Consider the following 27,706-nt stretch of genomic DNA (forward strand, 5'->3'; position numbering starts at 1 on the left):
ATGGAATTATTAGATTTTTTACATAACATCCATTCACGCTTCAATTGTTACAGAAATAGTTGACATGATATTTGAGCTAATTATTATTCTTATAATTATTCAAACTTTAGAAAACAACATGTTCGTATTGCTGTAATCTAATAATTACCTAATTATTGTGCAGAAAATAAGCAAAAAGCAATTAAAAAGAAGAAAGGATGGATGGATGGATGGATGGATAAGTTCATCTGTTTTCATAAATTGTACCTTACCACACTATGGTCAGATAATCGTTTGTGTGACACCATTTGCTTAGAACAAATCAGTCAAGCATGTTTAATAAACAGATCCGCATCAATGCAGTGTAACATTTTGTCTTTATTTTATTTCATCTACTTTTTCCGATATCATCATTTTTAAACAGCAATATCCACAAAATATTAACATTGTGCAAGAAAACATGATTTATGGCACATCAGAGAAGAACAATTACAAAAAATAGATATATTTCTTCATAATCAAGGCAGAAAGATACATATGCATACACAGGAAAAAAAAAAACACAAAGTAATGGGACAGGCTGAGATTGAAATCTACTGGCTAAGGACTCAGCTACAGATATTACCCACACAAAGCCTAAATCTCACCTCTCATGGTCATGAAAGAGCTTGATGGTGTGTGTGAAGTCTAACAACGTTAGGGGACGAGGAATTGAGGTTAAGGTATCACGGCCTTCTCAGCACCTTAAGTGTTCTCGCTGCGCGCAACGCTCACTTGTCCTAGCGCTCGCAAACAACGGGTCTCGCAGCGTGGCAAGACGTTTTCTCAGCTAAATGATTGCGGGGTCTTAATAAACCTAAGTGCGGGGAGTTGTTAGCGTACTTAAGGTCAGCGCTATACTTTGGAGCACAGTGCATCCCGACACTGGGACAAGAGGGTGGAGAACTCAGTTCTAACAAGCTAACTTAGCTTAGCTGACTTTCACAGTGTTTGCTCCAGTGTAATACCATCAAATGTGGCACAGCGAGTTTGGTGGCTGTTCAAAAAACGTCACACTTTTACAGCACATTTGAGCACTTCATACTTGGCCTAAAAGGTTTGTTCCTAAAGAGGACTTCAAAATGGCTCTTCCTTTGCGATAACATGGTTAGCAATGAAAAGTCAGGGACTTTCTAATGTAACACTTGAAGTGATTCAATTATAATCCTTCATTTTATGATACGGTGCTTTTTCTCCTGAAGTACCCATCTCTTTCAAGTTATTTTGAACTGCAAAGAGCCACTACACTGCTCCGTTTTGAATTGACAGGAAGTGATGTCGCTGGAGCAGCTCTATCCACTGAGCAATTCTGTTGTTCGCTGACCTGCTGGATGACATAGCATCTCGTGACCTTCCCACGCCTTAGTCATTCTTAATACAGGAGCTGATGATAGCATCCCGTTGACCGCAGGGAGCACACACCCCCTCTGTCTCACAACGAGACCCTTTTTCCTGCACTATGTTGTTATTTTCCAGCATACGAAGCGGGACAGTGGGGGAATTCTGTTTTTAGCACTTATCTGAATACTGTGAGTGACTGTTTGGGGATCATGTCACATGCAAAACCGTCACTCTCGGTGGCCCAAAGACTCTCAGATGCCTGCGAGCATTTAGAGTGGACAATTAGAGTTGTGGGTTGACCTTGCAACTCATCTTTTGCATGTGACTGCTCAGGCCGAGCCAAACCGAGGGCCTGTTGCATAACACTGAACATATTGCCCTTAAGATAGACTTAGCAACACGGACCACCTCATGAAACGAGCCTCGAACAAAGCCTTAAGCACCTTGTGTGGGCATTGTGTCAACAATCTGTTCCACATTCCCTCACAGGGAGCAGGTAACCCATTTACTATCACAAGTCCATCAAATCCTTCGCTCGTGTCTTTTGCCTCGCCTGAAAGAGGACTAACTCAATGTTTATATATGAATGATTGAAGAAACGGAAATATTACACAAAGATTACAAAAAGATAAAACATCCACAAAAAAAAGAAAGAATGAGTTTTAGTTATCAAACACTGTACAGTTTCATACTCAATGACCAGATTCCATGTTTCCATAGAAAGAAGAAATTGGAACAAACAAATCCAAACAGCTATTCTCAAAGTTAACACCTCTGAAGATATCCAAAAGAAAGTTTATACAATTTTTTTTTCCTTCTGTATGGATTTTACAATCAAGTTTGGTTTCAGAGAAAAACAAAAATGGCCTTTGCAGGGGCTTTGACTTTAAAATTACTCAATTTTATGAGGCATTTCCAAGCCTCTGTTATTAGGATTGTAAAAATGTATTATTATTTGACACCAAATTTTGGCCTTCAGCTTTCAATAAATTTGACCACCGCAAATGTTGCAAAAAAAAAATTTGTATATCACATTAATATTTCAAATAACAGGGCGCAATTTTTATAGAGAACTGCACTTTAAGAGAGGGCTGGCAAGGATAGTATTAGGTAAATATATTTTCTCCATTATATAAAATCATTCCTTTATAACTTAGTGTTTGAGAATTCTGAAATATAGTATAAACATTAGAAAAAAACCAAAGCATTAAGCCTAATGAGTTTTAATCAATAATAATAAAAAAAGAAACAACAGCTCACAAACGGACTGAGAAAAGAAAAAAGAAAGGTAAAAATATTGGCAACTCTGGTTAATGTCTTGAATCCCTTTGTAAAACATGAAATGTGCTGTTTTGATAAAGGTAAGCATACCTGGATTCAATTTTGGCCATACAAATCTAAAATGAACCTTTAGCTTGCAGATTCGACGTAACAATGCAGGGTTAATACGAATCAACCGTTTACCACAGTGTGACTGGGCTAGCCAGCTAGTCAGTCAGCATAACCATGACTGTCTTCCTCTACTCTCCTCCATCACCTATGGTAACAAGGTCAGCCGCTGCACTGAAAAACATGCTGGAGTATCTCTCAGTCTCGGAGTAATCTTTTAAAACAGTTTAGAAATTCCAAATCTGCCACCTCCAGTTAAGTGCGTCTATATGCATGAATGTAAACAGGCGTGCTGTGCAGATTCATTCATCTAGATTCACTCAACGCCGGGCTACATGACGCTAGGTAATACAGATATTGCCCCTTTTTGTTTTTACCGAGAGAGTGTGGCGTTTATTTTCTGGAGAATACCAGGTAAAAAGAAGTGTTGGACTGAATTGCCCATTGACTGGGGATGGGCATCGGTTAAAGTGGGACTGGGATAGCTGGGCTAGACAGAGTAGCTATAGAATGATGCAAGGCTTCTTGTCTTTGAAAGGATTCTCTGAGGTGGGAACCCCCACCAGCAGAGGGTCGCTGCGGGCATGTTGCTCACAGTAACTCATGAGGTCTGCAGCAGCCTTAGACACCTGAGAGAGAGAGAGAGAGAGAGAGAGAGAGAGAGAGAGAGAGAGAGAGAGAGAGAGAGAGAGAGAGAGAGAGAGAGAGAGAGAGAGAGAGAGAGAGATAGAGATAGAGATAGAGATAGAGAGAGAGAGAGAGAAAATCATCCAAATGTGCAAGTGATAAAAAAAATATCTTTCTTCCAATTTTATTTTTGTCACTTTTACTTTGAAAAGAATAGAAAAATGACTGGGGAGGAAGGGGAGGATTTCTTGTCATTTTAACAGAAAAACACTTTTAAAAATGCTGTAGTAAATACCTGTTATCTGGTTACCATATACAGTGAAAAGTTGTCAATGGTTTAATCTCTCATATGTCAAATTTATGGTTTTAGGAAGTATCGCCATATCATTTATGGTGAAAAACAGTAAAAGGACACTCCTAAAAGTCCCTGCATGACTACACATATTTTTTCTTATTATTTTTATCATCAGTAATGTACATTATGGTTCTTTGTGTTCCATTTTTTGCTGTTTATTGCATTTTTTAGTGTCATATTTGTCAATAACACCCTTGTGGAATTTTGTATTTGTGTGTATGAGTCTGTGCACGTCTATACGTGAGTATTGCTCATGTGTTATGGACAGGCCACTTATGATAAACTCTGATTCATCATGTTGCTTTCTAATGTGCCACCTGTATTATTATGGTGGTAATCAGTACATTTTAATATAAAAAGCATATTTCAGTAAGGTGACAGTTATATTACCCTTACCTTACTACACAGTTATAAGCTGTAAAAACACAGGCATCCCATAATATCAAATACATTGTCACAGCATTTTATATGGTGAATTTCTGGCAACCACAGCTGCTCTCTTATACCGTAAGAGAGGCATTTGAACACGACAGTTCAAGGCAGTAACCACTACAGTAGGTCACACATCCAATGCATCAATGAAAAGCAAAAGAGCTATTGCTATTGGTTGAAAGAAACCTTGTGTACCTTAATACGTTCGAAGCCTGCCTCGATCCTCAGCTGCTCCACCAACTTCCTGGCCTGGGCTATGTTATTAGTCGTCGACATTCTCTGCCATCGGTTATCGTGCCGAGTAAAATGAGAAAATTCTACAAGAAAACAAAGATGAAACAATATTCAAATGGAAGAAGCATTCAAAGCACATACAGTATGACCTATGGACAATCTATGTAATACATGAGATAAAATGCTCTTTGAGGTGCTTTCAAACTCACTACATAATTTTTAGAAGACATTAACAAAACCTAGAAATAGCATGCAGGGACAGCAGGGAGTTCAAATAAAAGTGTAATAATTAAAGGGATAGTTCACCTAAAATTAAAAACGGTCATCATTTACTCGCCCTTGTTGTTCCAAACAATAATGTATTTTGCAGAACACAAAAGATGATGTCATCATATGTTGTTGTTTTTTGTCCATACAATGAAAGTCAATGAGGTTCAATGTTGTTTTGAACCACACTGACTTTCATTATATGGGTGAGTAAACAGAATTTTTATTTTTGGGTGAACCATCCCTTGAAGTTACAGTCATATCTTATAACTTGAGAAAGTCAAGCCTCTAGAATAGTTCACCTACATAAATTATATGTAAATCAAGATATCTGTCAGACAGCTCCGACCACACAGCTACCTAGAAACAATTGTCCAGACCACCCAGTTCAGTGGGCCCATCAATCAGACTAACGGTACAACTGAAAACAGGTGCGGGCTGTCCTCTGAGGCCAAGCACACCAGCTTATCTTCTCCCTCCTTATTTTAGGACCAAACGTTCAGAAAACAAAATGCGTGAGGAAAGATGAACGCACACCCTTAAAATAAAAAGGGATAAAAACAGTTTCCAACTGTTTTTCAATGGGATCCAAAACAACATTGGACCCCATTGACTTCTACTGTGGAAAAAAATCTTATTTTGTGTTCCACAGAAGAAAGAAAGTCATACAGGTTTGGAACAACATGACTAAATGATCCCGAACCCTTTAAAGCATAAACTGTTTCTCATGTCATGCGATTTGCTAAATACAAGCTTTTCATACAGCTTCATCCTCCAAAAGGTCATTTTAAGAACCACTTAGCAACATCGAGTACTTTTTAGTATCAGCACACCCTCAGAGAGGTGACTATCAAAGTAACCGCAGAAACAGAGGAAACTCTGGAGGCAGTGAAAGGTTTGGTTCTTTCTGGAGACAAACACACTCCTTATACGACCCCCTCCCTTTGCTCCATGCACGCGCTCCCAAACCAGCGCTGCACCCCTGGCATTCCAGGACGTTCCTAGAAGGGGCCGTAGTTCTAAACACATGTTGCTTAGTGCCTGGGCTTTGTCTTCTCACAGCAAACACAGTCTCTTTCACGGCTCCGTGTGCTGCATTCCAGGAAATATGCACGGCGGCCCTGCATACATAATTGCAGCACTCTAGAATACATTGGCATATTCATTCAAACATACAGGACTCATAAAGGACGATGTCTCCCTTCACAATTTTTTTCCAACCACGTCTTCCTTTTTAAAAAAGAAAACCCTCACAGGAAAACTGCTAAAAGGCACAAGCTTTGGATACACAGAGCCATAGTGTGTACCAAGTAGGCTCCATGTAGGCTGCTGGGATTGAATCTTATCTACTGAAAAGTTTTACATTGACAAAAGCGAAAAAATTTGCTTTAGTATGGATATAAATAAGAATGTTGCAACTAAATACTTGGTTATTTGATTTCAATATGCTACTACAAATTTCAAATTGACTATGACTGCAACTGTTTTTGTAGTTGGCAACTAGAAATGTGCTAGAAATTATGAATCTACACAGATGCATGCATTATACTTTCACATTATGTATGCATGTTTACATTTTCAGCTCTTATCAAGCTACAGCTAGTTTTTGCATAGTCAATGCAGGAGTCTTCATCTTACTGTCCGAGTATACATGACGCAATGTGTAATCAATAATCATATATTTGAAGGATTAAATATATGTCCGACGTGCAATCGCATTGCATCTGGATCTGTTAGTCTGACTTCACAAAAACTGCTGTGATTTCAGTTGGACTACCCTTGTGAAAATGAACTGTGCTTAATTGTATTTAATGTGCACTTGTAGTGTTCTTCAAAGAATATATTTCTGAAAATTGCATATAATCTAATATTAATTAAATAAATACCACTTAAGTGTCCTTAAAGAGAGTACACTTTCAGGTCTGATTATTACCACAACTTTTAAAAAGAGCACTTTTTATTTATTGTCAATTTTTACAAGTACATTTTAGTACAATAATATTTTGTTATGCTTTAAAGTACACTTATTCTGATGTGTTGATTAAAATATTGAAGCACTGCAGTGGGTAATGAAATATTGCAAATAAAAATATACTTGTGGTTTTAAAAAAGCACTCTAAAGCTATTTGCATTTAATATAAATATAAACTTTAATATATTTTCATTTAATTGCATTAACATTCAGATGAGACTTATGCATACTTATTTATTTATTTTCTTAGTATATTATTCATTATTTTATTAAGTACATTATTTCCAGAATAAGTACTATTTTTAAAAGTATGCTAAAGTGTACTACTTTTTCATAAAGGGCTGCCAATGTGTGGTCACAGATTTGCATTTATTGGCATTTCACAACACACTTACTCTACAAAAAGTGGGTTAAATCAAAGAGGTTTAGACCGTGTCACAAGGCACCACTGAGTGTGCTGAACTCCCTATGGATCTTTATTTTCTCCTCAGAGTCACTCGGCTTATCCATGACTTACACACACACACTGCTCATTCTCTCTCTCTCTCTCTCTCTCTCTCTCTCTCTCTCTGAGCTGAAATTAGGCTCACGTGCAATCAAACCATGCTCTTTCGCATAACTGTGGAGAGTCTCCAAAACAGGCGTCTCTTTCTCCACTCCGTGGAATTCTGATCCAGTGAGGAAGAGGAGGAAGGGGCACTGGAAAACTGCACCCCACCCTTGAGTCCCTATACTCCATTTTCAGCCACATTGAGGTGTTGCATATTCAACAATAATAAAAATGTATTCAGTGAATAGATACGTTTTAATGAATTGAAATGAGTTAACTAACACTTAGTTACATTATTTATTAATCTAGGTAAATGTTAATTTCTATATATACACTAATGCATTTTTAAATTCATTGTTTATTGTTCATGAACGCATTAGCTAATGTTAACAAACTGAATTCACTTACAGACCATACCAAAAAAATTATACATGCTTCTAACCCATTTGAAATGTCCCTGAAGCATCTAAAAAACAAAAAGCACTGATAAATCAAGGATGCAGCATGTAAACAAGTGAAAATCTGAAGTATGCCTCATTCTGTTTGGTCACGGTCTGTTCTGAAAGGTGCAGCTTTGCAGGCAGACGTTTTTCTTGAGTTCAAAGTGAGGTGGCAGTTCCCGCCAGCTTTCACATCGAGCGGTAGTATTAAATCAAAAAGCCCTTGCCTCTAACGGACACCTGGTGGCAACGTGCCGGCTCTCTCAGTAATCTCACCAGGCTCCAGATGCTTCCTTCATTCCCGCCGCTCTTTCAGTGCTCGGCGGGAATACCGTATATGACTGTTCTAAACAAGGAGAGTGAGGGAGGAAAAGAGAAGAAAAGAGAGTGTTCTGGTCGTCAACAAAACCTGACCAACGGCCCTTCGAGCCTGGCGGGGAAAGATGCCTCATACCGAGCCTGGGGGATTATTCAGGCCACTGGAATTTGTGCCTGCTCATTACTTAAGCATTTGCAAATAACAGCTGCTCCATCATTGCTAATACCAGTTTATGCTGTACTTAAACAAGGAGTTATAATAATACTTAAAATAGCATGTTATTTATATATATTATATATACATTCATCATCTTTTCAATGAGCAGCAGTAAACACTATGGCCATTCGTGAACTAAAGCTGATGTTTAACATGCAGTGCAAAAGTTTGGGGTCAGTGCGGGGTTTTTTCTCCCTTATTCTCACCAAGGCTGCATATATATATATATATATATATATATATATATATATATATATATATATATATATATATGATTAAAAAGTGTCAAGAGATCCTCCAGAAATCAGAAAATCAAAAATCTGTGTAGTACAGGATGAGTCATCAATATTTTTGGTCAGTTTCCTGTCAACACTAGCAAACTGATTTGCCTCAATGCTAACACACATGGACAAAAAGCAGGCTAACCACCAACTAGTAGTCAATGTTGAAAATATGAAGTTTTGCACATCCATATTATCCGTAAGCCAAAGTGGCAGCATCAAAACCCTGCTGTTTGTCATACTGTGCCATATTGGCACAACCAGAAAAAGACATCAGCAGGTTTATTAGGCTGCTGTCACTTTAAGAGCTCCACAGATCCAATATACTGTTACACGTGCATATTATTTCTCAACTGTTTACGTTCATGTAAGATACAACAGACTGTTTAGGAGGATAATCACCAATACAGGCATTTTGACGTGACTTTGTGTGAATCTGTCCATTCGAGCGCAAGAAAAAAAAAAAAAAAGGAAAAAAAAGTACAGCGAAAAAAAGTATCTGTTTGAGAGGTGGCTTTTTTGTGTGCGTGCTTTGGACGTCTGTTGCACACACAAAACTTCTCACACAGCGCACAAGTATTAAATTGAGTTCTCTTTCATGTCATATTGCACTTAAAAACACGAGCAAATGACAAACTTTGGTGACGATGCAGCACTGGCCAGATCGGGCAAGTGACAGTTCTTTCAAATGTCGAGCGGTGTTTACGCTGGCCACAGGGCATAGGGCAGTCCTTATTGTCCAGCCCTCTACAGGGATAGTATAAACCTATAAAAACCTGTTCAAAAACATTTATTATTTATGCAATTCTGTTTGGTGACAATAGTGGAGTTAAAATTACACTATATTTTATGCACACTATATAAGAGCAGGGAGTTCATGGCAAGTTCACAATATAGCAGTGCTAAACAAATGACTCCAAATGACTGTTGCGTTCCACGCCCTTCGCCGAATCTGACAGGCTCAGTCAGCTGCTGCAAAGCTTCTTACAAGAATCAGAAACCGAAAACACATACAGCTTCATCAGCTGCCAACAGAAATGCCAGAAGTGTTTTCCTCAGCTTACAGGACTTCCCAGCATAGCAGCACACTTGAAGGGGAGGGAAATGAGGGGAAAGGATGGAAAACGAGAGGAAATGAATGGGATTTCTCATCTCCCAGCTGAGATCAAGTGAGGGAGTGTTTGCTCACGTCAGCATGTATGTGCACAGAGGGGTCACAGAACATTCGTGTGCTTGTGCCTGTGTGTCTGGGTGGGACCAATGGGGACGGATCTGTAGAGACACCGAGGCAGACAGACTCATGACCAGGCAGACAGAAAAAAAGACAGAGGTACAAATGACTGAAGTGGGTGGAAATTGTTTGGACAGGCTTATACAACGTGTTCCCTGCAGAACAATTACTGATACAGTTCTGGCAGACGCATGGGGCATGCAAAAATACAAAGACCTGATGTTGTAAAAATTAGCATTATGGAACTGTTCTCAGTGGCCTTTTGTTTATAAAAAGTTTCCAAGCATCAATATAAGGAGCTTACAAATGAATTATAATGATGACTATGTTGAATTCTTGAGGTCAGGGACTGGTGCAACATCTCCAACACAACACCCCACTGAAATGTTTGATCAGACAGGTGGAGCTGGCATTGCCGGTGTGTGCATCACTCCGTGGTACCTACACCACCCTGTTCAAAACTTGTTTAACAAAAAGGCAAACAAAAGAGAGATTTGAAAACAGCTTGAACAGCTCAAGTCAAGGCACTTCATGATAATAACTTTAAATGGTCATACAGTGAAAAATGGTTGCTAAGGAATTTCTTAAGCATTTGTTTAAACGTTCAGAGGAATTGTAGGAATGCGGTCCGATGCATTTTGTGTTGAACGTTACAAGAAGCTATTGTGACAACAAATCCAGTTTTCACACATGTAAGCTATAAATACTCTTAATGGGATACTAATGCAACATGCAATAGTGAACATACTTTAAAACAGGGGTCTTCATCATTTGTAGGTCCATTGGTGTATAGAGAGATGGAGCAAAAAACTGAATGTTGTATTTTGAGCTTGGTCTTTTTCTTTTAGCTTGGTCTCTTATGCTCACCAGGGCTGCATTTATTTGATCCAAAATACAGTAAAACAGAAATATTGTGAATCTATGATGCATTTTAAAACAAATGTTTTCTAAGATAATACAAATATATTTAAAGTAATTTATTCCTGTGATGGCAAAGCTGAATTTTCAGCATCATTACTCCAGTCTTCAGTGTCACATGATCCTTCAGAAATCATTCTAATATGCTGATTTGGTGCTCATGAAACATGATATTTTTTTCTGCTCATGAAGCAGTTATTTGAAATTTATTTGAAGTATTTATAAGAAATCTTCTATAACATTATAAATGTCTTTTTTTAATGGATTTAATTTAGAGAGGAATTTTATTTTATTTAGAGAGAAAAAAAATTTAGAGGCCAAATGCAAATGAATATGCACAACGCTCTGTGTCTGGAAAAACAGGCAGTTAATGCCAGAAAAGCACAGAAACATGTTTCTCTAGTGCCTTGGGAGGAGTCCCCTGTTTTGACAACTCGCCAAAGTGAGGTTGAGGTTAAAACTGAGCAGGAAGAAAAATGAACGCTAACCTTGCCCCTACAAAACCTGGAATGCAGGTGACAGGAGGATGAGGTCAGGAAGTTCATCTAGTCAAAACACAAAAAGCGTGTGTGGGAGAGCCATGTCCTCTCTGCATCTACTTCATAGGTGACATTTTTTTCCAGTAAACCATGGAAAGAAACTGAAGCATAAACACATTTTCTGCAATGATGAAATATTAGGTTGCACCAAAACCGGATCTAGAAACATGAGAAACTCTACGTGACTCAGGAAGGTGCATGAGCTGATAAACATCTGCAGTGGAACCAAAAATAATTCACTTCCTATTCTGAGAATCGGGTATTTACGAGATGGTACAATTCATAACAGCCTTTTCATGATTCACTGACCTCCAGGAGAATGTTAGGCGGTCAGATCCTTTGTGATTGAGTGACTCTAGAAGCGGGACACTTGGTTTACTCACAGGGTCGCTCATGCAAACATGTGGTTCTAGCATGATGTGTGTGCACATTGGACACAAACAAGGCCTTTGAGGTTGGAATCAGAGCCAGGTGCATAGTAATTAACCATTGTAATCAGACAGTAAACAAGCATACAGGGCAGAACAGAGAAAGTGACTAAGACTTCCTCCCCCGGTCCGCTTCCTTATTAGGGCAAAGGAAGCTGAATAAACGGAAATGGGGAACTCCTAGGGGGTGCAACGCAGCTTACAGTAAGTACGATTGGCTCTTATCTGGGGGATTCTGAGTCAACGTGCCCATTACCAAATATAGCAATCTGTCTGTTTTCCAGCTCCTTGAAGAGAGCAGCCGTTTACACTGGAAAGTCTGCAACATGTTGCGCAAATATGACATGTATCATTTTGAGCTGTGGATAAGGATGACATGTGGAGGAAATATTAGCCATGTTCACCTCAATGTCTTTCAGAGCTGTGCCAGCTACGGAGACACTGTGTTTGGACTGAAAGAGACTTAGATGGGACAGTGTGGTTAGGTCTGTCCTTGTGGGAATGTACATGCGTGGAGGTTGGGAGATATTTGAGATGACGCGAGACATTTGTGGTCAAGGCAGCCTGTGACGCAAGAGCACTGAGAAAGTCTTTCCTCTTTTACCCTCTGATAAAACTACAGCACTGTTGGGAACACAGATAACTTAAAGTCACCATGAAATCAAAATGGAAAATTCTTATTTTTTACGGAATATTGTAGTGTTTAGCATAATTAAACTGTGCGCATCATTTTTTTAATTAATGTGCCCTATCAATCTTTTAACAAAAACATCAACTTCACTTTCCCTTCACAGTCTCTTTATGGGGGCGGGACAATAATCCCTCCCCTCCAGCAGCAATTAGCAAACAACAACAATCCAATGATCCAATCAATTCCTGATAGAAAAAATAAGGTCCTGCCCAACATCTCTGTGCTTTTAAGATGCCATTTCACTCGGATAATTGGAAGAAAAGATGATCGTAATTTCTGGTTCATGCCGACTTCAAAGGAATGACATCAACCCATCACTCAAATGTAGATAGGACACAGATTTTGCTTAAGTCTACGCTACTTAGTGGGATAAATAAGCAATGCACGACGGTATTAAAGTTTTGTCAGATGCTGGTAAGCCAAAAATCAATAGTTTTAAATGATTTTAAGTTAATTTACACATGTACTGTAATACACTGTACAGAATGAAAAGGCATTAGAGCTGCACGATTCTGGATAAATTGAGAATCATGATTTAATTTTTTTCAACAAAAATAAAATAACTAGTAAATTTAGTAGAGGTTCTGACAAAAAGTTAAAAATATAAAAGAAAAAGCTAATTAATTTTTTTTTTTAAGTATGCACAATGAAATATATGTCCAATAACTACCTGGAATCGTCCTAACCCCGTTACAGCGCCCCAGTGCAGAACACCTGCAAAAGGCTTAGTATAATTTATGACTATGCAAACTGTCCAAGGCTACAAGAAAGGCCAGTTTCATATTTGATCCAGAGTCTTGCATTCTTTCTTGGAAACCCTTTCTCTTTCTCTTTAATCTGATATTATAACTCCAGGAAGTGAACGCGCTGTTCTGCAGTGCCGCAGAGCTTGTCTATCTCTCCAAACACAACACTAGATGACCTCTGTGATGACCTCTGTGACATCTCACAAGTGCCAAAGTTCCGCTGACACCCTCCCCCGCTGACCGCTGCACTCCTTTACTTGAATCTGCTCTCCATGACGCACATTGCACGCATCTCCCGCGAGCTCTATGTATACAAACAAGAGACACATTAGCATGGTTCAACACGTGTTTCAGCTAATGTTCTCCATTCCATCTTCAAATATAAATATAGACCTCTTCAATGACTATGACATGGTCGTAGACAACAAACTAATAAACTCTTAGTGCTTTATTGCAGCTTGACCCACACGTTGCAATGAAAAGCTGGAATGAAGCCACTCAAGGAAAGCATTCTCCTATTGTAAACATGCACAGGTGATTTGTGATTTTTAAACACATATGATGACTTAATGATGATTACATAATTTACAAACAGTTCAGGCTAATCCAATGCCAGGAGAACCCACAAACTACAACTGAACCGAAAAACGGAGGGTCTAAAGATATATATTTTTAAGATTCGATTTTTTTTATACACGGATGAGAATCGATAATAAAATAATAAAATAAATAATAAACCCCATGGTTTTATGTATACCAGTGATGTTATTGTTTACCATTTCCCCACCATTGACGTTATTTTCCATCATTTATGACACAACGCTTCCCCGCCATTTTTCGGCAATCCATGTTTTCACTGCTATACGGTAGGGGGCGCTATTACGCATCTTCTGAAAGAGTACAGAATCTCTGGACCAAAACACAGGCGAAGAAGCAGCAGAAACAAGAAGCATTGCTTACGCACATGTAAGCTAACGCAATCGTCAAACAGCATATAAATCAAAACTGTTTTGATCATCGTTCTGAATTAGATCCGGACGTAGTCTATGAGAAAAACAAGATTTTCTCAACTTTTTGTTCACGTTCAAGTGTTGATTAAAAAAAGAATGCAAGAAGCTAGAATTAATGTGTGTTTGCTTTTTTGTTTAAAAGGCTCTGTTCTTTTTTTCTTTTTTTTTTAGAGGCTCTGTTCTTTCTTTTGACATATTGTTGTATGTTCAGATATTCATTCAACAAAATAATCTGGTGGCCATAAACATTTGTGAAAATTATGAAATGCTGGTGTTGGCTGGCAAAAAAAAATTTTTTTTTTTAAAAATTTTAAAAAAACACGCTGACAGGGAAAGAGTTAACTAAAACTAAAACTATTTTAAAAACCGCTGATCAGGAAAGAGTTCAATAAAACTATTAAACATTGTTTTCATTAATTGAAATAAAGCTGAAATAAAAAAGTAAATATTAAATGAAAAACTTGCTCAAATAAATAAGTTGAAGTTTAAGTACCAAAATTACTAAACCTGAAATAAAAATAAATAAACATTTAATAACTAACATATAATAGTAATAACTAATAAAAATTACAAGCATACTGCAAAATTACTAAAACAAACAAAAAATGTGAACTGTATTATAAATAATACTAAAGTAACACTGAGGTGCACAGACTATGCAAAAATGTATCTTCACATTGAATGCTAAAATTATTGTACAATCAACATAAAGGAAGAATAATTTCCATAATATTTGTTTAATGGTGTCTTCTAAATGCTAGTGATGCTTATGGCGACTCCAGTTAAACAAATCACGACAAAAATAGCGGTGCAAGCTTATTAAAATAACTGTCATTAACCTACTTTTTTATTAAGTTATATCTCAAGCATATGTACATAGACCAACAAATAGCACAGTTCCCATTCCAGAGTAACTGATTTATCAGCATGAAGTCGAGTAGAAGTCACAAAATGATTAAAATGCCTTCGCTTAGGTAGAACAAGTCATTATTGTACGACAGACGTTTCCTAACTGAAGCACATGGAATCAATTGCACATGACTTGTAATGGAGACAAATCTTGATAATTACTACGGCAGGAATGGAGGCAGCTTTAATAAAGTGACCATTCACTAATGTCACACAGTTTTATAAATGGTGACCAGGGGGAGAGAGAGAACGAGACGGAATGTTTAGAGTCGGTCTAGGGTCGCTCTCTGCGTCTGTCGCTACCTAAAACAGCAGGGCATTAGGGAGATATACGGCCGGCCGTTTCACACCTCTGTCGTGAAACTGCGTAAAGCAGTCGGTTCACATGCATGGCAGAGGATTTCGGACTCCCGCTGAGAAGGGCTGTTGCAGATATCAGCTGCACAGGTGTCAAACCTCACTCCTGCTTTCCCAAACAAGCCACCCTCAGTGCAAAGGGTGTAACTGACTTCTCTATCCAAACAGGCGGGTGCATGTGGTAGAGCACAGGGAATCAGGACTGTTTACATGCAAAAGACCTAAGTGGAAAAGGCTGCAAGGTTGATCCAATTAGATATGTTATCAGGACAGGTGACTAGGTGTGAAGTATTTTTGTTGTTGAAGGCAGTCAGAAAAAAACTCTTCCAGTAAATGTTTTTTTTTTTTAAGTCAATACACATTATGCAACACATTTCCTTGACCTGAAGCATGTAAACAAGTGACAAACCATCTTTGAGCCTCTTCCTTTATTGCAGAACTAAATGTAAAGGCCTGGTCAAGTGCCAACAATTTTGTTTTGTTTTTCTCAAATGCATGATACTGACCTATTCTATCTTAAATGAAATGTCCTTTCTCTTGCATTTTGCATTGATCAAACTAGGGCTACACAATTAACTATAAAAATTACAATGATAAAAGTGATCATGAAAACAGCAATGAAATAATGCAGAAATAAATTAGATTGTAGCATCATAATTTTTTATCAAAGTATTCTTTCAATTTAAATTGAAACATATGAATAATAAATTAAATGTAATACTAAAATACTAGTAAATTATTAAATGTATTGCTAAATTATTTTAATTTTAATTAATGCATTAAAGAACATATCTTTAGGATAACATATCAAGGAGAAAAAAAAAAAACATATCAATCATGCAGCCCCAGATCAAACTGAACCCCATGAAAACAGTTTTTTCCTGAGCATTTATGCATGAGTGCTAAACCTTTGGCCCTGGTTTGCAGGACAAGACTCAGTGTTGGGAAGCCACACCTCTTCCCTGAAATCTTCAAGAAGTACAGAACGTGGAAATGCCCTTAAATTAGGTCAGTCATGCTCTGGGAGCTTAACCTACTTGCTTAAGTACGAGAGGAAAACTGGATTTATCACCTTACCAACATACCTGCCCAGCCTTTAAAGGTGCTGAAAAGAAAAGGAGTATGATTAGTAATTATATATAAGAGAGCCATACAAGAGAGTTTGTTGTTTCAAGTGTTTGGCCGTGGGACTGAAAAGTGTGTTGGTGGCAAAACACCCAGGTGTCAGCTGCAGCACCCCGTACCCGTGACTGTGCGCACTCAGCCAGGATTCCCTCATCTAGTCAAGGGAAGGGTCAACTTGTGTCAGACTTGGGTCAAAGTTGAGTCTCGTGGTCCAATGATCACGGGTTAGTCACCGCAATATCTCCCGCTGCATAACTAGCCTCGGCACACCTGTCTCATTTTTAAACGCCTCAAATGTGAGAAAGTTTGCATGTCTGTTAACTATTCATAAGGGCATCTACGATCACTTTTAACCTCAATTACATATTCACAACTGATTTTAACCGGCTGAGGACATTTCCCTGAAAGACACTGCAAGAGTAACATAAGCTTTGCTGTCAGAGATTCATCTGTGCTGGACAGATAGAAACTATCATACTGCTTACTGTACATACTGCTTACTGTACATACTGCTTACTGTACATACTGCTTACTGTACATACTGTATCCTGCTTTTTGTATGAAATAGCACATGAAACCGTATTCAACAATAAATATTTTATAATAATTCATATATTAATATATCTAATACAATAAATTATACTATGTATTACTTGTTATTTTAATGTAGAGAATAAGAATAAATAAAACAATATAAATGTATATTATATACATTTTAATATTATACTATTATATAATACATTCATTTAAATGTATTAATTACATTTACAATAAAAGTAAGATTAATTATTAATAATACTTAACACTAATAATATTTGTATGCATTTTCCCCTTTGTTGTCTCCAAATGTCTGAACTCAATGCAGCCTGATCCAATAATGAGAAAGAAAACACAAATTAATACATAAATAACAGCTGACATCACTTTCACTTTGCTTCACTAGCAGTGGAAGGTCGAGTCAAGCACATTGCATTGTGGGATACAGAATTGTATGCACATTTTGGCATGTATTATATAATCCAGGCATTCTATGAATACAGTAAACATAATGCAGAATGAGTTACAGTATATGATGGTAAGCAATTTTCCATTCTCGTAACATGCAGCCACAATGCAAAACAGTACAGAATTCACATGAACAGTGAAACACTAACAAACCGCCTGTGTTCCTATATTTGGATATCAGCTGACTTGCGCATTATACAGCTGGCTTACTCGGAAAGGTAACAGATAGCAACATGAATGCTTATGAACTTTGAGTTCAATGATGCTGCAGAATCCTTACATAAAGGATTAGAAAGCAGGACAGACAGTAGCTTAAAGCTTGTACACCAGACATGACATTTAAAACACTGATTATGCTATCAAATCAGCTGGAACATGGAGAGAATAATAGGATCAAAACAGTTTTGTTATGTTTCTACAGTAATAATCAATTTTGAACATATAATGCACATCCTGGACAATTCCTTTCGGTGTGCAAACCAAATCAAACAAACACTAACAACTGGCTAAGCTTTAGTTTTACAAAGAAAGAATGAATACAATTCCAGTGAGGAACATTACAAATGAGAGCGGCATTCCTGCAGCACTTCAGCAGTTCACTGGAACTTAAAACTATTCAAACTATGCGTCTTTCCTCTAACCAGAAGTGTAGCCCAGACATGGATGAAACCTTCCATGCAAATGAATTTTTTGCAATGCAAACAGAGCCTGGGGCAAGTTATGACAGGAAATATTAAATTACTTGCTGTTACACTTTATGGAAGTACTAGCATACTGCTACTACACATTCATGTTTTTAACTATTCCAACAATGAAAGCTTTATGATAATTCATATTACACTTAAATAAGATAATGCATAATGTTTATCATTATTATAATATTTTTATGAAGCTAATTTTTACTAAATGTGACTTAAAAGTAATAATGTTATAGAAAGTAGTGTTATATTAGTCTTACTGTTAATAATGCAACTATGAGATCCCTGCAAATGTGCATAGCAACGTACAGCTTTAAATAAAACACCATATAGAAGGAGGAGGAGTGATGGAGGCGGTAGTGCGCAAGTAGTATGCGATGCATGAGCTAGAGTGGGCCGCACATGTAGGTGAGAGTGGGAGACTGATCTATATGCTGGGGAGTATGTGAGCGCAGTATGAGAGGCAGGAGGAGGGAGTGCATCAGCAACCGTTACTCACATTCCCCTTTCAACGACAAAAATGAAAGCGAGTACAGAGCAGCAGGAATGCGGCCAACTGTCGAGCTGAATAGGGATTACTAAATGCCGAGGAGATTGTGAAGAGGCAGTGGTGAACATAACAACGGACTCTTAATGCTACAGTCCAAATCACACATATTAGTCATTATTTTTGGATGAGCTGCTTGGATAAGATGCTCTCCAGCACTTGGCATGCCGCTCTTTGTCTTAGATGCAAACCTATTATATAGCACACTATAAAACCTGCTACATAATCCTGCCATGTGAGGCTGCCTCAGGAATGTGATATAAGCTGTTACGAGTTGAGTGAAATCCCAGGAGATCCACCACCGACTCTTTATGCAACAATTACCGGCACATGGCATGTACCTGAAGAACATGAAACGACATGCATGCCAGTTAGTCAAAGTTTTTCATCCACTCTGCTGGAAACGGGGAGGAAAAAAAGCTGAGGTGCTGACTCATATTTTGAAAGCTCACTACATAAATATCACAAGTCATCATGACCCAGCACTTTTTGAACTGTTTCTCTCGCCAAGCCTTTCATAACACGCTCAGCTCTTTCACAACACAGACAAAGTAAAGGACTTAAGTGTGGGGTATTCACCACATCCATCTGTTGAATAACAACCTTGCAAAACATTACAAAATCTATCACAGGTTCTAGCTATTTTCAGCACTGCCCTTTCTCATATTTTGAGCATTCTGAAAAGCTAGAATTGAATTTACTGCATGTATTATATCACATGCTAGCTGGAGAGTTGCTTTGTTCCATGTTACATATGGAATTATTCAATAGCTCATTGTTTAGTCTGGAAGTCAGTGCAAGAAATGCATGACTTGAGCCTGACCGACAGTCTATCAGTCACTGACAGACGTCTAGTCACCGGATGGCAAAAACAGAAATTACCACAGTCCCTACAGTATATTTCCTGTCTGCCTAAAAAAAAATCATCTCTAGAAAAAACCAGACACCGTGTTTGTGTAAAATTCAGACTGAAGTCTCGGAAGGTGTTTTCCCTGAAGCATGTTTTTTTCCAAACGGGACCCCATACTTTCCCCCCACAGTCTGTGAGTCAGTCAGCTGACGCAAGACAGCAGGAATCTAGTCAGGGGTTTTGTCCCGTCTAGACCGAGCAGGACGTAACTAGAGATGGAATCACAGTGGAAAACAAAAGCAGAGCCTCTGCAGTGAAGTCCTATACTGCCACTCTGTGGTGTAGTATATATGTGGCACTCTTTATCCTTGACTACTGAACTCTGTGGATGGGATTTATATAATATCAGCATATTCCAAAAATTGTGAAATTACAACTGCAAATTTACTGTAATGATTTTCAAGATATTAGGACCAAATTATATATACAGTACAGGTCAAAAGTTTGGAAACATTCCTATTTTTTATGTTTTTGAAAGAAGTCTCTTATGCTCATCAAGCCTGCATTTATTTGATCAAAAATACAGAAAGAACAGTAATATTGTGAAATATTATTACAATTTAAAATAATGGTTTTCTATTTTAAAATACTCTAAAATATAATTTATTTCTGTGACGCAAAGCTGAATTTTCCTCAGCCATTACTCCAGTCTTCATTATCACATGATCCTTCAGAAATCCTTCTAATATGCTGATTTATTATCAATGTTGGAAACAGTTGCGCTGCTTATTTATTTTTTTATAACCTGTGATATTCTTTTCAGGATTCTTTGGTGGAGAAAAAGTTAAAAAAGAACAGCATTTATTTAAAATAGAAATCTTTTGTAACAATATACACTACCCTTCAAAAGTTTGGGGTCAGTTATATTTTTTCTTTCTTTTTTTTTCGAAAGAAATTAATACTTTTATTCAGCAAGGATGAGATAAATTGATAAAAAGTGATAGTAAAGATTTATATTGTTAGAAAAGATTTCTAATTTAAATAAAAATGGCGTAAGGCTTACGTATCGCAGCCCATAGAAACAGCCGCTAATGAGGCATCTATGTATATATCAATCCCGTTATCAATCTCTCTTTTTTTCCTATTTTAAAAGTTGTGAAAACACTATTGTGGAGTTTTTCTTTTGCTATTTGAGCAAATTAGAACACAAAAAATATATTTAATGTAGTCTCTCATTCACCGCTATACTGTTTACCCAACTATGACGACTTCTACATTCATTTTATAAACTCTTCACGAGTTCTCAGCTGGTCAAAATACCATCTTATGTGGACTACGCACATATAACAAGCACATTCAGCCCAGCACACGAGTGGGATGTTTGGTTTTGGATGTTTGGTAAGTTCGGTCTACAAATAGGCAATACGTCATAAAAGCCGACCAATCAGGTTGTGACAGTATCCCTATGCCTTTAGGTTCGGCGATAAAAATGACAATCGGAACGCTAAGCGGACCAGGACTAAATGTGTTTTGTTTTTTTCCAGACCAAACAAACCAAGCCAATCGAACTACAAGTGTCGCACTCATGGAGTAGAATCAAGTATACACAAAGTTCGTTGTTTCTAAGTCTATTTTAGAAACAACTACCTACTATAGTGGTTCGTTTTATGGCCTATTTCATTATTCCAAAACAAATAAACCTAAGGAAAACCGGTGACTGGTAATCATTATTGTGAATGATAGCAATACAAATATGCTGAGGAGGCATTTACATGACACCAAAACGTTTTAAGCGTTTTTGCTATTCATTTACATGACAATGGCATTTTGGGGGCCTGAAAACGCAAACTTTTGAGAAAGGGGTTTCAAAGTGTAAGTGTTTGAAAACGATTAACATCTCTGTGTAAACTACAGAACGCTCATGCGTATTACGTCTTCAGTATAGCCGCGTAGTTTTTCTTTACCAAGTGACATCGCCATCTGCTGGCCTGGCATGAATAATACAGCATTTTTTTGTCGTTTTTGTGGATCAATGTGAATGGGGATCGTGTTGACAACAGTGTCGTCTTTACGTGAAAAACGTAAAGGAAAAACGTTTCTGTTTTTAGTACATCATTGTCGTGTAAACGTACCCTGATTCTACAAACAAAAACTTGTAGCAATACATAAAAAGAAATGCAGTTGAAATATGGTTAACATAAAGCAAATTCAAAATTATTGTAGCTCTCCTTTCATTGTTTGATTTAAAAAATACATTAAAAACCAAATTCCTATCTTTTATCAAATGTGCAAACAACATGTCAATGACATGCAATATGCAATTTAGAAGCATGTACACATGAACTGTCTATATATCAGCACTGAACCACAATGAGGCCTCATCTATCTCTATTATCAAAACTGAACTGTGGACTGGGTGGTTGCTATGGACACAGCTCATTGTAGGCTGCAGAGAGTATATGCATGAATCAGTTAAATATTGTTACATTGACACCCCCATGTGGTCAAGCTGCATCAGATTTCCTGTATGCCAATATATAAAATTCCCTGTCAACTAAGTACAAACATAACCTGTATCTACATTCTTAGTTAGATCAGTATAACTTTTATTTGGAATTTGTCTTACCTGGATGATGGAGAGGCTATAGACCAAAGCTGGCTCAGGTACTTGCAGGTAAGTTTGCTTGTCTAGAAAACACAAACACAATACACATATCAATTATTGGAACCAGAAAATATTCATGTAACATGTTATTTACCCATTTGACCAACTATTTGAGTGGTCCCTCCCTACATAATCTTACTCCATATTAACATTGGATCTGTGAATAAAAGTAGGTATTGCTACAACTGATATATTGCAATTAAAAAGTTAGATATAATAAGGAACAAAACAATTTAAAAAAATTAAAAAGTACATCACAAACAACACATCAACACGTACACACACACAACCATAGCATAAAATTATAATATCATAATTCATAAACATTTTAAGTGTTTTATTATTAAACACTTTAACATTAATATGTAAAAAAAAAAAAAAAGAACAATTTTTTTTCTATTTGATTCACTAGAGGGCAGTGTCCTGATGCAAGGCCACTAATATAATTTATATAATACAGATTAGGTGAGAATTAGCAAAATTATTGAAATTTTAGTCTGCTTTTAGTAGCTATGCAGAATTAATCTGCCCCACCACCGTCGGTAAGGTTTTGTTTTATCCCTCTCTAATCATGACACAGAAACATGCTCAGACAGGCTTTACCTAAGCAAGTGTAAACATACTGTAAATTCTACCCTTATTTTCAAATTGGTTACTGACTGTGCTGGTACACCTTGGCTAACACAGTATCATAACTGTGAAAACCTTTACTTTATAATCCTCTTGTTCTTTGCAACTATTAATGCCAGTTAAAGTTTGAATATCATTGACTTAAATTATATCATTATGGCATTATGACCAAAATTAAATAAATAAATAAATCAATCAATCCTATTCCACACTAAAAAGTATGTACTAGTCTAAGGAACTTTTGTATTAATAGTTAAACATTTTACAATAAATCAATCCTATGAATATGCAATACTGCATTAAAAATAAATTAACCCAACATATTTATAGTCTAATCATAACTGGCCGCACTTTCATCATACAGTTTCAAAGTTGTACACAAGATGGTGAAATAATGTGCGTTGCAGCTATAACCATTATTCATGTTGTCAAAACAAATATTTCCATCCAGGCAAACCAGAGTAGAAAGAGAGAGAGAGAGATGTGAAGCGGCAAAATCAAAACCTATGAATTATTAATCTCATCTCATTCAGTAGAGCTCTGAGTATGATCCTAGCCAAGCAAAACAAAGTGGCTGGACCAGTTGATAAACCTACTGCATTTCACTAACCATCTGTTACTGTACACAGAAAACATATCTACTGTCTAAAAGAAATGTATGTTTTAATTAGGGTTCCTGTGGAATAAGTGAGTGAGCCGGTTCTGTAATTAGTGCACAGTAGCAGGTCCAGCTGTAACTATATTCATGTCCCTGGAAGACTTCATACTGGGAAAATATAGGTCGCTTCAAGCCATCTGATTAGCTTGAGCTAATTGATTTTAAAGAATTTGTATGTTTGGTAATACAATCAATATATACACTACACCATTTTTTCTGATAATGTGTATATGCTGTATATACTGAGATAGACATTCAGTACATACACACATTCTGCACATTATCAGAAACTTTATCAGACCAAATAACCGTTTTTTTACAAAGCATGAGTTCCGAATGAAAACAAAACCAATACGGGCATGTGCCTTTATATTATTATGTTTTGTACATACAAAGGAGGGGGAGGTGGTACTTGCACCTGCACTTAGACAATGTGACATATAACCGCCCTGAAATACATTTAGCATCTGTCAGGAGAGTATACAGCATTAGACACATTGATAAGACATGACAGACTGGACTTTGTAGTGAATCTAACCAGGCCAAGTGCACTGTGTACTAGCACACTGTGAATTCTGTGGCTCAGTATGGTAATATTGCCAAAATCGTGATAATGGCTCACCATGAGGTCACTTTCTATAATAGGCATACAGGAGCGATACATCAGCTCTGCAAATGAAATACATTCCATTGACCAAAGCAAATCAAATACTTAATCTGTTGAATCGACTTTCGGTTTGGGGGGAACCTACTTATTGCTTTATATTATATTTTATTATTAGAGATGCTTCTATGACCACTGCCTATAAATTATTCATTATCTTTAAGTTATCTAAATGTGATTAAACATGACTAGTAATAACCATAACCACTATGTAACTAAATCATATTTGTCATATGCACATATAGCCTTGCCAGAGGAGGAAGGGCTCCCCCAGCTGAGTCTGGTTCTTCTCAAGGTCCAACCTCCCCGTTCACCTAAACATCTTATGGAGTTTTTTGTTCCCTTTCCACAGTGGGTTCACTAGATGATATTCTGTACAGCTACTATGAACGAGATGTTTGGTAAAAAGTGCTATAGAAAGAAAACGCATAAGCCAATTAAATTATGCACAACCTTATAAGTGAACTACAGCTTAAAAAATAAGGAAAAGCAGGCCTGTGGAGCTGTTACTGGTGCTGCTCGGCTGTTTCTGGGTTTTTATGTAAACTCCAGAACAGTAACTGCATTCAGCCAATATTTTATCATGACATCGTCACATTAAATCAGCCCAAAACGATGCAAAAGTGCAGGCAGTTGCATTTCTGCCATAACGCACAGCATTTTGCTCCAGAGCTCTGTTGCTGTTGGTAGGCCTTGCTCACACTGATGGAAAGACAATGCGGGCATTTTGACAAACGGTACAGAATGTACGCCTCCTTGCCTATAGCTCTGAAGACTCCTTCAAACGATGTATACAATGTACAAACCTATAATGACCCGGCGCTGCAAATATCTGCCACAGAATTAGAGAATATGTAAGGCGTAAAGATGTTGACAGGAGGCGCAGGAAAGCTTCTTCTCGCCTGTTAAGCTTTAGTTTGAGCCGGAGCGCAAAGATTGATTCACGCAAACACTCAAATGCCAATCTTGCCCTCGCGTTTTTTAAACCAGACATATAAAATGCACAGTCTACTAAATATTATTGATGCGAAGCCCACTCCCCACCCCACCGGACAACGCTCAGAAAATTCAAGCGGTTTCGGATTCGTGACACCGGTGGAGTGGAGCGCCGCGCCGCGCGCCCTGCCTATAACGCAAACGCGTTGAAAAACACTGGCGTTTAGGTAAAGCAAACGGATGCTCGATTACAAACCTGAAGGAAGGAAGAAAATAAGAGCTTGTTGTATACTCACCTCGTCTACAGTGATTGTGGAGGTAATTTAAAGGGCCAGGTTCGCGCAGATTGTTACCCCCCCTTCCAAACAAACACCACCCCCTCCGTGCACCAGTGTCCACCCAGTCAGTCCCCCCACCACCGGTGACAGCGTTCTCGCACACAAACTTGCTTTTCTCTCCTGGGAAAAACCTGAGTCGGTTCTGAGTCAAATAAGGCGGCTCTTCGTTAAAATCGAAAACCAATCAGTTTCGCCAGCTCTGCCCTCTCCACCCTCATCGGGTGCCTACGGGTTTGGTTGCGTCCGTCGGTGAACTGTTTCGCTGCTCGATGGGATTTTTGGGGGTTTTGAGCTGCCGAGCGGTTTAAGAAGTACACTTTACGCAGCGGTTCATCGACCCAGTCTTCATTAGCCTACACATTTGGGCGCACCGAACTCGATCCCGTCTTCCACCGCAGTATGCAGTAACGCCTACTGGCCCAAGAGGGCGCTAGTGTACAAACTCTGTTCACACATGGAAGAAGAACGACGATATCTTCTTATTCAATTTTTATTAACATTAACGCAGATTATTGTATTTTCTGCTTGCTGACTATTTTTTGTTATTACCTATTTACTTAAGATGTCTTTAACAATGATCAAAATATGCAAGTCCTTTATCTTTTTCTTTGATATTTGATTTCTTTTTTACAAGTTATATACTCCTATTTTCCCTTTTCTTTCCTTCTTGTGTTGTAGCTGCCACTTTCATTGTTGTTCTAAAAAACACACAAATAACATTTATTCCTTAGAACTAACTGTGGTCTGTTTATGATATAGTAGCCTAAGCTACTTGTTTTTAAAAATGTTTTTTAAATACAAGTAGGGAGTAATCAAATTGTTGCTAGTATCCTTTTTTAATTTCACTAGTAAGCCTAACTATAGATTACATGTTTGTTATAGCAATATAAGCTACAACATTTTATTCCAAAAATATAGCATTTGTTAGCTAAGCCAGTATAATGAGATACTAGCAGTTCATTAGCAACTAGTCATTTTTCCATTGTTTGTATTCAAAACTGTTTGAATGTGTATTGAATTCAATCATTGCTGGTTCCTGTTTTCAGTACTACTTGTAACTGTCCAGTTGATAGCATTTATTTAAGTTTCTATTCCATCTTGCCATATATATCCGAAATGTTGCTATTGGAATAAGTAGCCTACTGGTAGGCTAGCCTAATTAGTAGGATGTCTTTGTAGTTACTTGTAAAACTGAAAATGATACTATTGGATGGTAAGTTTGGTAACATAAACACAGAAAAAAATAGCACTTGGTGGCATAGTAGCACTTAAAGAGATAGTTCACCCAAAATTGTAAATTCTGTCATCATTTACTCACCCTCATTTCATTCCAAACCTCTATGACTTTCTTTCTTCTGTGGAATAAAAGAATATATTTTGAAGAATGTTGGTAACCAAACCGTTTCTGTTACCACTTGACGACCATTGTATGGACAAAAACACTGACACATTTCTCAAAATATGTTATTTTTAATGTTCCACAGAAAAGTAATTAATTTGGGTTTGGAATGACATGAGGCTGAATAAATGTTCATTTTTGGTAAACTATCCCTTTTAAAAAAACACTAAGAGTTCCCTTGCAAATTGCTATTCCATTGGTATTATTGTTGCGTACACTACTGCAAATGCAGGCTTCAGTGGGATGTGTTCTGCTTTCTTGAGTAAGCCCTATGTATTAGATATAGGCTACTGTAGGTGGATCTGCACCTCCAGGCAAATTTGGCACTTGGCACTTGATCAGAGTAAGCCAGCCTTAATAATAAAGCCCTACGGTTCCCATTCGAACTAGGTCTTTCAAAGCTTTTAAAATGCAGTCAGGGCAGTTTAAGAGACTGTACCCTGTGGCAGTTCAAAAGACATTATTATAGGCAGCTAATCGCGTAGTGGACTGTTAATCTAACATAATGCCCTTTTAAGCACAGAATATTGAAAGAGTGTCCAATGGGAGTTACATTTACATTCACTGTCCAAGCAGGAAGCAGGTTTGAGTTTGTGGTTACCTGTTTACTAAGCCATCTGAAATTTAAAACAAAATCTATATTAGGCCTTTTTAAATTATGAAATACATCAAACTTGAGCCATGTATCCACCTGAGTTTTGTGCTCGTAAATGTTGAAGATGTTTACCTTTATCTGTTTGCTTTGAGACACTACTGTTTTATTCAAGGACTGTGCGGACGATTTGTCTTTTCTTTCTGCTTCATTTCACAGCCTCCCTTAGGATCCCCAGGATTCTCATTGTGCCTTTGGATTCTCAAAGGTCCCAAATGACTTGTGCTAACATTTGACTTGGCACAGCATAGTTTCTGTATTTTTACAGT

The 27,706-nt window shown here is 37.5% G+C and overlaps 1 protein-coding gene across 1 annotated transcript; it reads right to left on the bottom strand.

The window, feature by feature from the left end:
- Positions 1–337: 337 nt before the first annotated feature.
- On the bottom strand, positions 338–25,785 carry gng7 (guanine nucleotide binding protein (G protein), gamma 7). Its single transcript, XM_082171881.1, has 4 exons — positions 25,345–25,785; positions 22,122–22,183; positions 4,358–4,479; positions 338–3,377 (listed from the first exon to the last, which is right to left on the bottom strand). Exons 3-4 carry the CDS (start codon positions 4,436–4,438, stop codon positions 3,252–3,254), a joined length of 207 nt encoding a protein of 68 aa, XP_082028007.1. The 5' UTR covers positions 4,439–4,479; positions 22,122–22,183; positions 25,345–25,785; the 3' UTR covers positions 338–3,251.
- Between the last annotated feature and the right edge of the window lie 1,921 nt (positions 25,786–27,706).

Source organism: Leuciscus leuciscus, assembly GCF_965113295.1.
Source record: "Leuciscus leuciscus genome assembly, chromosome: 6".
In the NCBI taxonomy this organism is placed as follows: domain Eukaryota; kingdom Metazoa; phylum Chordata; class Actinopteri; order Cypriniformes; family Leuciscidae; genus Leuciscus; species Leuciscus leuciscus.